Source organism: Myotis daubentonii, chromosome 15 (assembly GCF_963259705.1).
Source record: "Myotis daubentonii chromosome 15, mMyoDau2.1, whole genome shotgun sequence".
Taxonomy (NCBI): Eukaryota; Metazoa; Chordata; class Mammalia; order Chiroptera; family Vespertilionidae; genus Myotis; species Myotis daubentonii.
Window position 1 is genome coordinate 33475501 of NC_081854.1, and position 16524 is coordinate 33492024.

Here is a 16524-nt window from a genome sequence, read left to right on the forward strand (position 1 = left end):
CCAGCAGTCACTGTCGTAGCTATCTTACAAGGTCATGGTGAGGATTAAATGACAACATGGACTTAAAATGCTCAGCACAGTGCCTCAGCACGTAGCAAGTACTCAATAAACAGCAGCTGCTGTGAAAAGAAGATGGTGATATGATGGTGGTGGTGACCATAGTGACAGTGGTGATGGTTGTGATGATAATGGTGGTGACAGTGGTGTGATATGATGGTGGTGGTGATGGTGACAGTGGTGAGGGTGATGGTTGTGATGACAATGGTGACAGTGGTGGCTGTGGTGCTATGATGGTGGTGGTGATGGTTGTGATGACAATGGTGACAGTGGTGGCTGTGGTGCTATGATGGTCGTGGTGATGGTTGTGATGATAATGGTGGTGATGGCGGTGGTTATGGTGATGATGGTGAGGGTGATGGTGACAGTGGTGAGGGTGATGGTTGTGATGATAATGGTGGTGATGGTGACGGTAATGGTGATGGTGATGGTGATGGTTATGATAACAGTGGTGGTGACAGTGGTGGTTGTGGTGCTATGATGGTGGTGGTGATGGTGACAGTGGTGATGGTGATGATTGTGATAATGGTGGTGGTGACGATGGTGACAGTGGTGGTTGTGGTGCTATGATGGTGGTGGTGATGGTGACAGTGGTGATGGTGATGGTTGTGATAATGGTGGTGGTGACGATGGTGACAGTGGTGGTTGTGGTGATGATGGTGGTGGTGGTGATGGTGATTAGTGGTGAGGGTGGTGGTTGTGATGATAATGGTGGTGATGGTGGTGGTTGTGGTCATGATGATGGTGAGGGTGAGGGTGGTGGTGACGATGGTGACAGTGGTGGTTGTGGTGATGATGATGGTGAGGGTGAGGGTGGTGGTGGTGGTGATTAGCAGATTGTTCCTGATGTTGCCGTTGACAGAGACAAAGCATTAGGGGAGAAGAACTCACATCCTCCTCTCCCCCTTCCTTCTCCAAGAAGGACTCTGCGGGCTCCGGGGCCTGCACACTGCTAAGCAGAGGAATGATAGATGAGAATCAGAAGCACCCAGAGAGCTTAAACTGGCTCCCCAGAGAGGGTGCCCGAGCCCAGTCTCAGAGGGAGGGCGAGCGGGGAGGCTGAGGAAGGGAGGAGCTGGGGGAGGGAGACAGGCCACAGGAGACATCGGGAAAAGGTGGGTGAGGACGGTTTTCTACGAGTTTTGCTCTGAAATGAGAGACAGATTTCCCCTCCGGCTGAGAGGCTGCAGCAAAGACCTTTCTCAAGCTTTCTGGAGCCAGCTGAGTTTCTTTTGCCGCAAAGGCTTTACAGCGGAAGGTTCAGCCGGGCCGCTCAAGGACGATAACGATCAGAGTGGCGCTGTGCTGGGAGACGCTGGTCCCCAGCCCGGTGCTCGCTCCCGCCGCCTCCGCAGGCCTGACCTTCCACAGCCACCTGCCCCGGGGAACCCTGGAACTCTGCCCGGCCTCCGCAAGGCAAGGGAGACCAGGAAGCAAATGAAACCATCCATCACTCTGACTTGGAATTAATTAGCAATAATTGCACAACGGGAAACATGGCTAGAGACAGACGGAGAAATGGAGGCAGGGAGCAGGGGGGGAGAGGGGTGCAGGGAGGCCGAAAGGAGGGGCGCACAGGTGGGGAGGTGTGGGGGTGGATATCCTGGACCCGCCACCAGACCCGGCACGCTGGCGAGAGGCCCCGGCAGAGAATGCATTTGTGGCAGAAAGCAGGTGAGCTTCTGGTAGCCCAATGCATTGCAGTGATCGATTATCCTTCCTGGCAGGCAAGTGAACTCACAACCCAGTGATCAATGGGCTCTGGACACGCGAACAAGATCCGTGGTAGAAAGTGTGAACACAGGGGAAGGCTGCCGGAAGTCATCAAACAGAGAAATGAGCTAAAGCAAGTGGGTTAGAAGCACCCGGCCAGGGACGGAGGGCGTGTCTGGTCAGGGATCAGCAAGTGTAACTGGTCAGTTCAATCCCAAAGACAAGTTGTTTTCAAAGGAGGAGAAATGCAGCTTCTACAGATTTCGCCTCCACAACTGATGTCTCAGCTGAGAGGCCGCGCCATGTTCCAGAGGAAAAGGATCAGGTGCAGGAACTCTGCACCACACGCACAGATTCCTCATGCGCACAGTCACAGGGAGATCACGCAGAAGCCTGCAGGTCGAGGGAATTGACCGGATAAGCACCTTTCCTGCAAAGAATGCCCAGGAGTTTCTCCCAAAGCATCCAGGCTGGATCAGAGAGAGAATTCAGCAATAGGAACATTGTGAGGCGATGGTGATCACCCAAGTGAGGCAATAAGTCACAGATGTCAGGAGGTGAAAACAGTCATCACTCCTCATTAAATTTTAACTACACTGATTAAGTCAACAAAGGGTGTGAACGTTTGGAAAAACAATGGAAAATCTCAAAGATCTCCCTAGTTCCCTAAAAGAGAACAGGAACTATTGCTGTCAGCCAGGTTTAAAAACAGAAGCAGAGTTCTAGCTGGGTGGCTCGGTTGGAGCACTGTCCTGTGCGCCAAAAGGCTGCAGGTTCCATTCCCGGTGAGGCACACACCTAGCTGGGGGGTTCCATTCCTGGTCGGGGCCTGTACAGGAGGCTACTGATCAATGTTTCTCTCACATGCATCTCTCTCTCTCACTCTCTCTCTAAAGTTAATAAAAACATATCCTCAGGTGAGGATTAAAATTTTTTTAAAGAATTACAAATGTTAAAAATGTGTGTTTTAGAAGTCACTAGTGAAATGAAAACTAGAATGTCCACCTTTGAAATCAATCAATGCTAGAAACAAAGTGGACCATCAGAGGGTAAAATGTCAGAGAAGGAGGCATAAAAACGTGGGAACCACAGAGGATGCTGACAGCAGTCAGACCAGAGAGATCATAGTAACAGAGAAGCAGCGAATCCCCCCGTGGAGACTCAGCCCCAGATCTGATGAAAGGAGACACAGCTGGGGCGCCTGCAAGCCACAGGATCTAGGAGAGAAGTCTGTGCTAAGACTCTGCAAGCAAATTTGAGAGGAACAGGGGAAGTTGCAACATCACTGTGCCGGCAGGATGTCAGCGAGAAGTACTTCACGGGAAGGGTAGGGACAGAATGACAGAAGCACGACGCATAACAAGGACAGAGCACCAAACCTCTGAGCAGTGGGAGAGGACGTCTCTAAGCGTGGCCATGGGGATTCAGACAGTACCATCACTTCAGAAAGCCTTGTATCAGGAGCCTCACACTGCTCATAACTTTGACCCAGTAAGTCTCCACTTTTGATCATCTATCCTTAAGAAATAATGCAAATACTTATGCCCCAATGTTATTCATAATATCAAAAACCTGGAAATCTAAGATGCCCAACAGAAGAGGAATAGTAAGTAAATTTAAATAAGAATATTTAAATTGATGCTTCTGAACAGTTTTAAGGGGAAAAGGTTAAAAAAAAGCAGAAAATAAATTTTTATACCCAGAATAATATTAAATATATTAAAGAAATACACATGGAAAAAAGGCTCAAAGGTAATAAACTAAAATGTTAATAATAATTAGGGACAATGGGAATTAGAAGTGACTTGAAATTTTTCTTTATACTTTCCTCTACTTCCTAAAATGTGCCTGTTGAATAAGTACCATTTTTATAATTAAAATGTTGTACCAAAGTTCTATAGGTATCAAGTAACATGGGCAAAAATATTAAACATATAAAGATAAATGACAAAACACAATATAGTGTGAAAAATTAGCGCATCTTTATCCAATAGGACAGATAAATTAGACAAAAATAAATAGGATGCAAAAGACAGGGAAAAGTGTACAAGTCTTTAAAATGGGCTGAAAAGATTACTGGGCTCCTTGTCTATCCACCCTCAGGCTTATCGATATCTTCCCTTGTGTTGGAGCTACTTTTAAAACTTGAAGACAAAAAAAAAAAAAAGTGATGATGATGATGCCTAAGTTCTCCACAGAAATGCATGATTCTGGCTGCAGAACATAATGGCCACGCCCCAAGGACACTGGCCGCTCTTACACTTGCTCACAGACTCCTGCAGAACTCCTGGGCGCCCACATACATGGTGTGTGTTGTCTGGATTTCTCTTTAAGCGAGCTGTGACATCTCACTGGTTCTCACATTAATGAATGAGTTAAATACGATCCTGGACACGTGTGTATTTTGTATTTGTCCCAGAAACACGATTTCACTTTTTTTGCAAAGTTGTCTTTTAACAGCATAAATTTCATAACAAGGATAGCTATTTTCAAACTGCACATTCTGAAAGCATGATCCACATCTTCTCAAGCACCCATAAGCTACTTATAAAAATAAATTAAATAATACGCCATGAAGACATCACCTGGCTGGGTGGCTCAGTAGGTTGGAGTGTCGTCGTACACCAGAGGGTTCCATTCCCGGTCAGGACACACTCCTAGGCTGCGGGTTCGACCCCTGGTAGGGGCATCTAAACACCATGCCCTAGGTATACCGGTTAACAATGCGGATTTTTTTCACTAGATGGAGTTACACATATGTTGATATATATACGATTTGATATGTATGCTATTTTGTTGTATTGACAACACGCTTCAAAACTTCATATGTCAAATTTTCTGAAGTGTTAACATCATAGATATTTTTACACTTAAAAATGTCGAATTCCATGCCAAAAAAAGAGCATTTGTGGGAAGTTTAATTCATTACTTTAATTTGAAGAAAAGTGCTGCTGAAAATTATCGTATACTTCGGGAAGCATATGGTGAACATGCTCCATCTCAAGATACTTGTGAACGCTGGTTTAAATGCTTTAAAAGTGATGATTTCATTGTGAAAGACAAAGAACGTCCAGGTCAACAGAAAAAGTTTGAAGACCAACAATTACAAGCATTATTGGATGAAGATGCATGTCAAACTCAAAAACAACTTGCAGAAAGATTAAACGTTGCTCAGCAAACAATTTCCGATCGTTTACAAGCAATGGGAAAGATTTTAAAGGAAGGAAAATGGGTGCCACATCAACTGAAAGACAAACGGAAAACCGAAAAGTCATCAGTAAAATGTTGCTTCAATGGCACGAAAGGAAGTCTTTTTTGCATCGAATTGTGACTGGCGATGAAAAGTGGATTTATTTTGAGAATCCCAAACACAGAAAATCTAGGGTTGATCCAGGTCAACCATCAACATCGACTGCAAGGCTAAATCGCTTCGGAAAGAAGACAACGCTCTGTGTTTGGTGGGATCAGGAAGGTGTGATGTATTATGAGCTTCTAAAACCAGGTGAAACCGTTAATACTGATCGCTACCGACAACAAATAATCAATTATTTGTTGATATGTGTAACTCCATCTAGTGAAAAAAATCCGCATTATTAACCGGTACACCTAGTGTATGGTGTTTAGATGCCCCTACCAGGGGTCGAACCTGCAGCCTAGGAGTGTGTCCTGACCGAGAATTGAACCCTTGGTGCACGACGACACTCCAACCTACCGAGCCACCCAGCCAGGTGATGTCTTCATGGCGTATTATTTAATTTATTTTTATAAGTAGCTTATGGATGCTTGAGAAGATGTGGATCATACTTTCAGAATATGCATTTCGAAAATAGCTGTCCTTTCCTTGCTATGAAATTTATGCTGTTAAAAGACACCTTTTCAAAAAAAGTGAAATAATTGAACCATGCTTTGATCGTGAAACAACCAGAATGTTCCAGAAGAAACGGCAAAGTAATTTTGCTTCATGATAACGCACCATCACATACTTCAAAACAGTTCAAGACTCGTTAAAAGATCTTGCCTGGGAAGGATTAACCCACCCGCCGTATTCACCAGACCTTGCTCCTTCAGATGACCACTTGTTCCGATCGATGGCACATGCATGTTGAGCAGCACTTCAAAACGTACAAAGTGGAACACTGGGTCTCTGAATGGTTTGCCTCAAAGCAAGAAAAGTTCTATTGGGATGGTATCCACAAATTACCTGAAAGATGGGGAAATGTGTAGCTAGCGATGGACATTACTTTGAATAAAGCACTTTTGATGTTTCTCTTGAAATTATTGTGTCTTCTTTGATTACAAAATCCGCCATTATTAACCGGTACACCTAGTGATAAGTGAGGGTGCAGCCTGTTAGAGAATAACATTAAAATCTATGGTTGCACTGAAAATATCATTCAAGGGTAAATGTTTAAATTCAAACTTTAGTATAAGAAGTTTAAGCATTGTAGTTCACATGTAAAAAGAATAGCAACAACAAATCTAAGGAAAGGGGAGAAAGAAAAAAATGATGATAAAAGCGGAAAATACAGCAGAAAACATTGTGAAATTTAAATAAATGTGTCGGGCTGGTTATTAAAATGACTAATGAAAATGAGCAAAACTTGTCAAATGTAAGTTTTTAAAATGTAGCAAAATAGGACAAAAATGGAAACAAGAACTGAGCTATATCAGATGTTTTATTCAACTTAATCTGCATTAAGTGCCTGGTTTGTGTCAATGTTTTAGATTTTTTAAAAAATCCTAAGAACATACAATGCATAACCCTATATAATAAAAGGCTAACATGCTAATTGTCCCCTCAACCGGGAGTTCGACCAGGAGGCAGGGCCGGCTGGCCAACTGCCCATGGCCCTTTCCCCCAGCTGGCCCAGCCTGATTGCCTCGATTGGGGCCAGCCAGCTAGACTCCACCCATGCATGAATTCGTGCACCAGGCCTCTAGTTTCCCATAAAACGGATCATGTCTGTGACCGTTTTATTCAAAACTATACTAAAATGGACATAAAAAGTAAAAAAAAAAAAATTACTCTGCTGTGGTTCAGTGGTTAGAGTGCTGGCCCAGGCAACAAAGGGTCACGGGTTCGGTTTCCAGTCAAGGGCGTGTACCTCAGTCGCAGGCTCGATTCCCAGCCTGGTTGGGGTGCGTGTGGGAGGCAATTAATCAACATGTCTTTCTAACATCCATGTTTCTCTCTCTTCCCCCCTCCCTCCCTTCCACTCTCTCTAAAAACATCAATGGAAAGAAAATTTAACTAAAACTAGAATTGACCTTAACATAACTATTAAAATAATCCCCTCCCCTGTTCAGTACCTGGATCCAAGCCTCATAGATAAATTCTATTTTCGAATAGAAAAGTAATTCTGTTCGAGAAACTGATTCAAAGCCACCTACAGCTCATTTCCAAACTATCCTCGATTCTCAAGTCCCCATAGAGAGAAATAAACACTCAGCTGGTGACAGGATCCAGCAATGTGATAGAATAATGCCTCATGGAGGGCTTATCAGAGGAAGCTAAGGGCTGTTCAATAGGAGAGCAGCTAATAATAGAATCCACCCCATCAACAGCTTGAGAAAACGCACACCATCATTTTTAAAAGACAAAAAAGACATTTCAGAAAATTCACTACCACCTCCGAAGACGGAATTTAACGAAGGGAACGGAGAAATAATTTTTGAGCAGGCTGAGGGGATCCTAGAATAAGAGCTGGCATTAATATAATAATTAGTGGCAAAACACTAGAGAGATGCACTTGGAAATCAGAAGCAAAACGAGGATCACTGACGTAGCGCCATTAGGACGTTTTAAGATTTGGGACCAATGCCAGAGGACTCACAGAGACACAGAGGAACACCTCAGAAACGAAGGGCCCGCGGCTCACAGCGGATGCTCCCCCTGCACAGCGACAAAAGCCACCGAGGCAGCTAACATCCATGGGTGCGTTTGAAATAATGAGCTGCATTTCTACACACACACATCGGTTAGAAAATACGCAAGAAAAAACAATGCCAGTCACCACGGCAACAACCCGCTGTCACCGCCACCCGAGACGTCCCAGGGCTGCACTGAACGAGAGTGCGTGGTTTCTGAGAGTGCAATCCCCACACCGGTCCCCTGGACGCCGAAACCCCTCCTGGGCGGAGGCCGAGGTCACAGCTCTGAAGTTGTGACCGAAGACCAAGGAGCAGCTGTGAATGTTATAAACGGCGCTCGGCAACGGTGCTGAGAACTGGCCCCTCACACGTGAGAAAGCCGGGGCTCGAGGGGGTGGGTGCACCTCACACAGCCTGTTGGGAGCGGGGCTGGGCCGATGCCCTTGTCTGGGTGACTCGGATTCTGGGGTCTGGCCTCTTTCCATGCTCCCTGCAACCCACCGCCCGCCTTGATACTTGCAAATATCACACAGTCTAAAGACAAACAATGAAAAGGAGTCGGCTTTACATGTTATTAAAAGACACTTTAAAACACCAAGACTCAAAACAGCATGACTCTGGGATGTGGGTGGTGGAGGCTCAGGGTGAGGCTTGGCTATTTCGGGCTCCGGGAAGAAAGGGATTCTCTTATCCTCTGCAGAGCCGTCACTGAGCAGCATTTGAAAAGTGTACAGAATGGTCCTACCTGTGCCTGGGCCATACAACAGGAGCCTAGTAATAAAAACTAGTCACCTTTGCTCGGTGTCAGGCCCTATGCTAAGCAATTGGAGACCTTACTTCATGCAGTCCTCATAAAGATCCTACAAAGCGAATGTTCCCATTCCACAGATGGAGAAACTGAGGCCCAGGAAGGAAAGTGACTGGCTCTGGGTCCTTCAGGCAGGCCTGGCTGACTTTATCAGCCTAGCTCCCTGTCCCCACCCAGCAGACAGGGCTGGCCTTTTCTGAGGTCCCACGGGTCGCTGCAAGCCCTTGGTGTCTAGGTGTCCCTCAGGGCCTGGCCTGCTCCACGCTCCCTCCCTGCGTGCCCTGGTCAGTGTACCCAAGCGGCCGCCCCTGCTCCTGGCTGACTAACACTCCAGTCACCCCGGCAGCCTGAAGTCCCATGCTGTGCTCTATACCTCCTGACAGGTCCCTGACTCAGTTTCCCCTCTCATTTCAGCCAGCAGGTCTGGCTGTCTGGCTACCACTCTGCAGGGTTCACCTCTCTGAGCCCCTGTTTCTGTAGCTCTAAAATGGGGGGAGTGAGAGCAGCCACCCATGGGGTTGCTGTGAGGGTTAAACTGAGGGTTTAATCCTGGGCATCGTGGGTCCTTAGGAAGTTTCTGCGCCTCTTCTCCGTGGAGGCAGAAAGAACACACCTACCCGTCCCCTCTGCAAGCCGCCAGCCAGCGGAGGTACAGACTCAGGCAGGAAATGAAGTTGGGGGGGCGGGCTCTGAGTTATGTGGAGAAGGCGCAGTGAGCCCCAGCCCATACCTGGCCTGATCTCCCTGCCCCCATCCTCCTCCAGGTCATACACGCAGACGAGGAGGCAGGACGAAAGGCAGAGACTTTGGAGCCAATCGGAGACACAGCAGGGTCTGCACTCCAAATGGCCCCTCTGCCCAGCTCACGGCTTCAGGCCTGGGCACGTGTTCTCCCACCAGACACCATCCGATTCCCCAGTCACACGTGAGCCCGCCCTTCCCCTTGCCCTCTCGTGACCCTGCTGCAGAAGGCACAGGCCCGGCAGCCATGGTGCTCGTCCACGGGCGAGGGCTGGGCTGCCTGCTGCTCCCTTCCCAGGACCCCATCCGAGGGCCACGGCCGATGCTGGGAAAGGGTCTCACCCTCCAAACCACCTATGAGACACCGGGTGGACAGGGCCATTCACGGAGCCGCTCTACTCACTTCACAGTTCACCTCCGCTCCCGCTAGGAGAGCCAAGCAAAGCCCGCCCAGGGCCAGGCCCACCCAACACCTGTCCTCACAAACCCAGGCACCCGTGGGTGTAGATGCCCCAGAGAACATCTGAAACCACAGCTTGGAACCCCAAGGCCACCCACACCTGCTGACCTTCTTGGTGTAGCCCATGGCCTTCAGGACAGAATGGTTCAAGGTCTCCAGGGAGGCCAAGACGTCCTCATAGTCCCCCATGTGGTCCACAAAGTAATCTGGGGTAGGAGAGAGCAAAGGTCAGGGGTCACAGGAGGATTCTGCCCCTTTCACCAATCCCCCCGGTGCTCCCTACTCCCGCTCCCCACTTCCCCTCCCTCCACACCTCTTGGTCCCTGCATTGCCTAACCGGGTACCTACCACACAGCTCCTTGGTGTCCACGTGGCTGCAGAGAGAGAACAGGGGAAGGGGGACTCAGAAGCCGGCCTGTCAGGTCCCATCCTCCTGCCCTCCCTCCACAGCGTGCCTGGCCACGCAGTTGGTAAAATGCCTGGTGCTTCATTCCATGCCCTGGCATTGTGAGTCCCTTTACAGGTGAGGGTGCAGCAGGTAAATGGCACCAACCCTTCCGAAGGCCCAAGCAGGGCTCCGTCGGCACCTCAGTCTATCTGAACCCCTCACCACACCACCCACCCTGCTTCCTCCCCCAAAGTCTGCTGATCACATCATGAGCAGACGGGACCAGGATGGAGCTCAGGAAAAGGGAGGCGAAAGGGAGGAGATGACATTACAGGCTGAGACCAGCTCTCCTGCGACACGCTGCCCTGGGCACTCCTGTCTGCCGGGTCCTGGGCCTGGGCGAGCGTCCGGTCCTCACCCAAATCCCAAGCCCCAGGGTCTGCACCCCATTCCTACAGCCTGGGTGGGGAAGGGTCCTGCCCTTCCTGGAGGAGGCTGAGCACGAGGGCCAGCCCCACGGGTGCAGGTGCGGCAGCGAAGCAGCCTGGGAACACAGATGAGACGCAGGAGTGTGCCCGGTGGGCCCCCAGGGACGCGAGTGTCTGTGCAGGTTCGAAACCTTCACTGTCTGGGCCCCAGTTCCTCACTGAGAGGAGGGGCTGGCCTAGAACCTGAATCCTCCCAACCCAGGCTCAACCACATGCCTCCGGGAAAGGCGCCTGAGCACTCCTGCCTGCTGAGGGGACCGGGATGGGGCTCAGCCAAGGCCCAGGCCCAAACCACTAGATCCGGAGTCAGAGGCTGTGCGCGCTGCCCGGGAGGTCCCCTGATTCGCTGTCCTAGTGAAAGTGCTGACAGGTCTCGCAGAAAGGAAGCCAGTTTACTTGTGCTTAAACTAGCATTTCCCCGAGCTTCTGACCCGGGGAACTGTTCTGGACAGAAGCCTAGCCAGCATCCCCTGGAGGGAATGCCCACGCTGCCTCTGGGGAGCCCTGGAGAAAACGCCGAAGGTGAGACCTCCCCGCTGGCTCCCCACTCACGTGCTCTCATGGTTAAATGCACAAAACCTGCACCTCTTCCTCCCCACCCGGCTGGCCCAACACAGGCACCCGATGAGACTGCATCATCAATGGGTCTCAGCCCTGCCAAGCTCCCGGGCCGGGAGGGACCCCTCAGGCACCCCTGCCTGATCCAGACACACGCCCTTCTCTGGAGTCTGTGCTAGGAGCCGTTTCCTCCAGGCGCCTTCCCTGGACATGACACCGGCTCCTCCTGCCCCGGTGCCGGCCTCTGCCTTCAGGACGCTCAGCCCCAACCCCTGGTCCAGGCCGCCACGGCGCTGGGTCCCCTGCAGATGAGCCTGGGGGCAGCTCCTTGTTTCAACATCTCTGGCCTGTCTCAGGGGACCCCAACTTATCGAACCTGCCCCAAGTACCACCCCCCGGAACTCTGGTCCTCATCCCCGGAAGTAGGCCTGAGGAAGGTGACCAGGTGTGGGCTGAACGGGAACCCAAGGAAAAGGAGGAGGTGGGATTAAGGCTGCGGCAGGGGCAGGGTAAGCAGCATTTGCTCCTGATTCAGGGATGGGTGGGCCAGGAGGTTCAGATGGATTCTGAGATGTGGGTTAGGGTTATGACTGAGTTGATGAAAGGTTTAATTAGATGAGTCAGAAGTGGGATTCAGGTTAAGAAGTAGAGTTATGGGGCGATGAAGCTCAGGGAATGTAATCAATAATACTGCGATAACGATGCACGGTGCCAGCTGGGTACTGGAAATGTTGGGGTGAACACTTTGTAAAGTATATGCTTTCCTAACCACTACGCTGTACACCTGAAACCTATGCAAACTAATACTGAAAGTAAACTATAACTAAAAGAAATAAAGTGAGGCCCCAGCCGGTTTGGCTCAGTGGATAGAGCATCGGCCTGCAGACTGAAGGGTCCCAGGTTCAATTCTGGCCAAGGGCACATGCCCGGGTTGTGGGCTTGATCCCCAGTAGGGGCCGTGCAGGAGGCAGCTGATCGATGATGTTTCTCTCATATTTCTATCTCTCTCTCCCCCTCTCCCTTCCTCTCTGAAATCAATAAAAATATATTAAAAATTAATAATGAAATAAAGAAACAGAGTTAGGATGAGCATCTGGTTAGAGTTTGGTTTCGGACGGGAGCCGGTGAGAACAAGATGGCAGCGTTGGTGTTGGGTCAGGAAAGAAGCACCAGGGTCCGGGCAGAACTGGGCTGAATTAGCAGAAGGTGACAGAGCCGCCAACTTCCCTTCACCCTCCAGTGTGATTTCTGCAAAATCTAGGGTCTCTCTCCGCTTAGCCACAGGTGCCAGAAAAGACCAGCCTGCCAAGGGGGCCGCTGACTTCGGAGGACGACGGAGTTCGGGGACTGCAGGGTGGGCAGTGGAGGCGGGCGCCGGGCAGAAGGAAGGGCCTCCTCCCAGCCCACGGCGCCGGCTCCAGCGCGGGGACCCCGGGCCCCGCTCACTTGGTGTTGTCGGAGTCGATGGTGTGGAAGAGACCCTCCAGTTCCGTCTCGTTGAGGACGCCATCTGCAAAGAAGAGCTGGAACTCCTCCAAGGACAGCTTCCCATCGTCTGCAAAGGGGGGAGGAGAGCAGCTGGCGTCTGAGCGACAGGACGTCCCCAAATCCAGACAATTCCCAAACCAACAGAGCAGTCCCGTCGGCGAATCCCAAGCGGCCAGCGCACGCCAGTTCGCGGGGAACGACTGACTGACTCACGCAGCCAATTCCCGAACCAGAGACCCACACCTATTGGAGATAATCCTCAAACCAACACACACAAGCGGCAGCTCGTCTGCGGGACTCACGCTGCAGGAATGCAACCAACAGCCAGCACCTGCCCGCCAGGCAATCGCCTCGCATCGACCCGCCTGACCACCTGGGCCGGCACTGTTCACAGCCGCTCCACACCTACCACACCTGCAAGAGGGGCCGAGGGCGGGCAGTCTGCTGGCCTCTCTCTCTCCCGTCCAGGCACCCAGATGATATCCCCCCATTTAAATTACCTCCAGCGCCAGCACCCACATCCTGATTGGGGAGAGGAAAGACCCCTCGTCCTGTGCCCCATCCACTCGGCAAGCTTCAGCCCAAACCTTTGAAAAGGCTGATGTGTGACGGTTGCCAACAGTTGGCACGGAGTTCTCTCGGTGCCACAGATGCCGCCTTAAAGATGCCAAACCACGAGGAAAGGAGGTGCCTGGCCTGGGCCCAGCGCTGGCCCGCCCGCCCGCCCTGGGGCCGGGAGCTGGGATGTGGAGGGCGTGGGGCTCTATAAGGGGCACCACCGCTGAGGCATGCCACCTGCCGCCCACGCCCTTCCGTCCCTCTCACCTCTGCTCTCACCCACGGCCCCCTGGCACAGCATCTGGCAGGGAAGCTCTCTGAGCTGAGGGCAGAGGGGCTGCTGAGGAGGGGCTCACAGCAGACCTGTGACTCCAGGAGAAACAGCCCTCAGTTTCCCCCTCGGCTCCTCCCACCCCGCACACCTGCTGAGAGAACGGAAAGCTGCTCTCCACCCCTGCAGCCAGCAGCCCCTCAATGAGCCTGCTCTTCTTAAAGGAGCCATGCCTGTGGGCGGCAGTGGCGGTCAGGCAGGACGGCAGGCCCACGGCACGTCCCAGCCTCCAGCCCCCATGCAGACCCCCCCCCCATGGCGTCCAGCCAGGCTGCCTCAAAGCCCAGCGAGCCCACCTGGCACCTCTGGGTGGACTAGGAAGAGATGCCCTTTCCTGGTTGGGGTGAGGGCCTTGCCCAGCGTCAGGGCACAGGGTTGTGATGGATGCAGGCTGGGTCTGAGGCTCCTGATTCCTTAGGCAGTGGCCCTCGTGCAGGGCACAGCTGGCCTACGTGAGCCCCGAGCGAAGTTGTTCTTACATCTTAAAGGCGCCGGAGTGCCCGTCTCTGCTCCCAGCAGCTCTGTGTGGGCTCAACATAGGGCTAAAGGACGAGCTGGGGAGAGGGAGACCCTCACACTTGTCCTCACTTCCCTCCCCGTCATCAAGCTCAGGAGAGAGTAAGGACTAACTGTGAGCTGTGAGCGCTCGGAGCCTGGGGGTGAGGGCGGGGTCCCAATGCCTCCGCCATCCAGGCTCAGGGCTCAGTGTCCAAGAGGGAGGATGAGTTTGTAACTTTCAAAACCTAAGAGTCCCCCCAACACTCCCGCTCAGAAGGCCCAGAACCCAGCCACGCACGATACCAGCTGTGAAATAAACTCTAAGCTGCGGGTCTTTGTCATCTGGGCAAGAGGAGACGTTCCCCGACCCATTTGGCAAGACTGGTGATCACGCCAGGAACCACAGCACAGAATCAGGGCAGACACATGGGCTCTTACTGCGTAGTCACTCATTCAGTCCTCACCACACCCCATGGCACGGTAGCACCGTCACCCCCATTTCACAGACCTGTAAACCGAGGCACAGAGCCGTTAAGGGGCTTGTCCAGACCCCACAGCTGGGGCTCGAACCCAGGCCATCTGGCTCCTGAGGCCACGCTCTCACCCAACGTGGGGCAGGGTCTTGTGGCAAGAGCTCCAGCCACAGGGCGGCCTGGACACGCTGAGGCCAAGTCCGGACTCAGTGGAAGGGAGCTGGGATTGCTTCGTGGTGTCTGCGTGGGCACAGCCGGGGGTCTCCCTGCCTCACCCGCTCCTGCCTGTCAGGTGCCCTGTTGTCTGCACTTCGGAGAGCGGCAGGGGGGCCCAGGCCTCCTGAGCACAAAGGCTCCCAGCTGACATTTATCTTGAAGGCCCCACCACCGCCCTCAGGAACCAGATCAGCCAATGAGGGAAGCACCCTCCCACCAGGCCCCCGCCCATTAGACCAGCGGCCTGGCACCCCCGCCCAGCGGGCATTGGCAGGTGTCTCTCCCAATTAGCAGGAGCTCAGCCTCTAGTCAGTGACCTTTCAAATGCCAGGAGTCTGCATCCCTGCAGAGACGCGCTGGCACCTGCGCCTGCCCTCTGGGCTCCACCCCCAGGCCGCCCCTTGGAGCCCTGCCGTCTCCATCTCTGTGAAGATCTCTGTGAAGATCTCTGTCCTCAGGGCCAGGACGGCTGGCCCGTGCTCCTGTGATCCGAGGGCCCATCCCTCCCAGCCTCAGCCTGAGCCTACACTCCATCTTCCGCCCCCGGCATCTTATTCGGCTGGGTGCCAGGGGAGGGCCGCGTGCGCCTGTGATCAACAAGTGTGCGCACGAGCCTTTGTGTGTCTCTGGTCTACACCCACACTCACCCTACGTGCACACCGCGCCCGTCCCCTGCCCACACGTTTTCAAACTGAGCCCGAACCCATCTGCCGCCCCCCACCCGCCTCAAGTGAGGACCTGCAGTCTGTCACTTGCCCTCGCCAAGCCGTGCTACTGTCAGCTGCGGCAAGGGGTACGGTGCTTCCTGTGCCACTAGGAGCAGAGTGAAGACCAAAGGAGGAGGTCCATGAAAGCTCGGTGCCCGGAGGGCCTGCCCCGCAGCGGGCACCTGTGCAGCACAGGCAGGAACCCAACACCTGTGGACAAACCAAGGCCATTTCCACGGCGCGCGACGCTCCCCAGCTGTTCAGGGCTCGCTGCTTCCTCCGGGGCAGCCCTCTGCGCTGCGGGCTAGTTTCATCACCCCCACTACAGATGGGGAGCCTGAGGCCAGAGAGTTTGGGGGCTGGCCTGAAGTTACAAAGCTGGGAAGTGGCTGAGCCAGGGCTTGCACCCGGGCAGTCTCTGTGAGAGAGGAGGGGCCCCGCCCCACTCCCCCAGGCTCCGCATCCCACACACCCTGACCCTGGTGACACCCCCACGCCCCAAGGGGAGCAGCAGGCGGGGCCTGTACGGGCCCGCAGGAGAGAAGTTGAGAGCCCACAGCTGTGCTCAGGGGCGGAACCACGGCCTCTGACTGGGAACAAGTAATGGCGAGGAAAGCCCAACTGTGCCTGGAGACCAGGGTGCCACCCACCACGCACGGACGCACGGACAATCCCACATCCACTGGGAGACCACAGCCAGACACACTGCTACACCCCAGGCCCATCACCTAAATCCACAGGCACTTACCAAGCACCTACTGTGTGCTGGGCGCCAGGCCCACGACAGGGACAAGCCTCTAACCCCCTCCTCTAATCTCTAACACTGTTCAGGCCACGATGCCACCGTCATTTCCTGAGCCCCACCGAAGCCCCCCATCTGTTTCCTTGCTCCTTGCTCCAGATGCAATTGCTCTGATGGTCCTTTGGTCCAAGAGGCCCGGGAGGGGCCATCACTCCCAGGGATGGGGTCAAGGGGTGGAGACCCCAGGCACTGACTTCCAGCCAGGCCTGCGCACCACCTCCTCCCACCCGCTCCCTAAGGCCTCAGGTTCCATCCCCAACACCACGGGGGGGGGGGGGGGACAGGTCAACTCACAGGGGCAGGGAGAAAGGGGGTGCTGGGACCCAGGCTAGAGCTGCGGCCTTGAACTCCAGCCTATGACGGAGAG

At 53.0% G+C, this 16524-nt stretch overlaps 1 protein-coding gene across 29 annotated transcripts in view; it reads right to left on the minus strand.

Moving 5' to 3' along the window:
- Nucleotides 1-16524, minus strand: part of NECAB2 (N-terminal EF-hand calcium binding protein 2) — a 31426-nt gene that overhangs the window by 11028 nt on the left and 3874 nt on the right. For 25 of the 29 annotated variants that reach the window (XR_009448861.1, XR_009448862.1, XR_009448864.1 and 22 more), the window contains exons 3-5: nt 12531-12639; nt 9999-10024; nt 9759-9856 (exon numbers count right to left, since the gene is read on the minus strand). Coding sequence is in view for 25 of the 29 variants with exons in the window: in XM_059667222.1 (XP_059523205.1) it covers nt 9759-9856; nt 9999-10024; nt 12531-12639 (233 nt within the window). In the remaining 4 variants the exon portion in view is untranslated. Of the gene's footprint in view, nt 1-9758; nt 9857-9998; nt 10025-12530; nt 12640-13072; nt 13109-14467; nt 14788-16524 lie in introns of those variants that run through there. The other 4 variants (XM_059667234.1, XM_059667226.1, XM_059667225.1 and 1 more) reach the window with 4 other exon arrangements.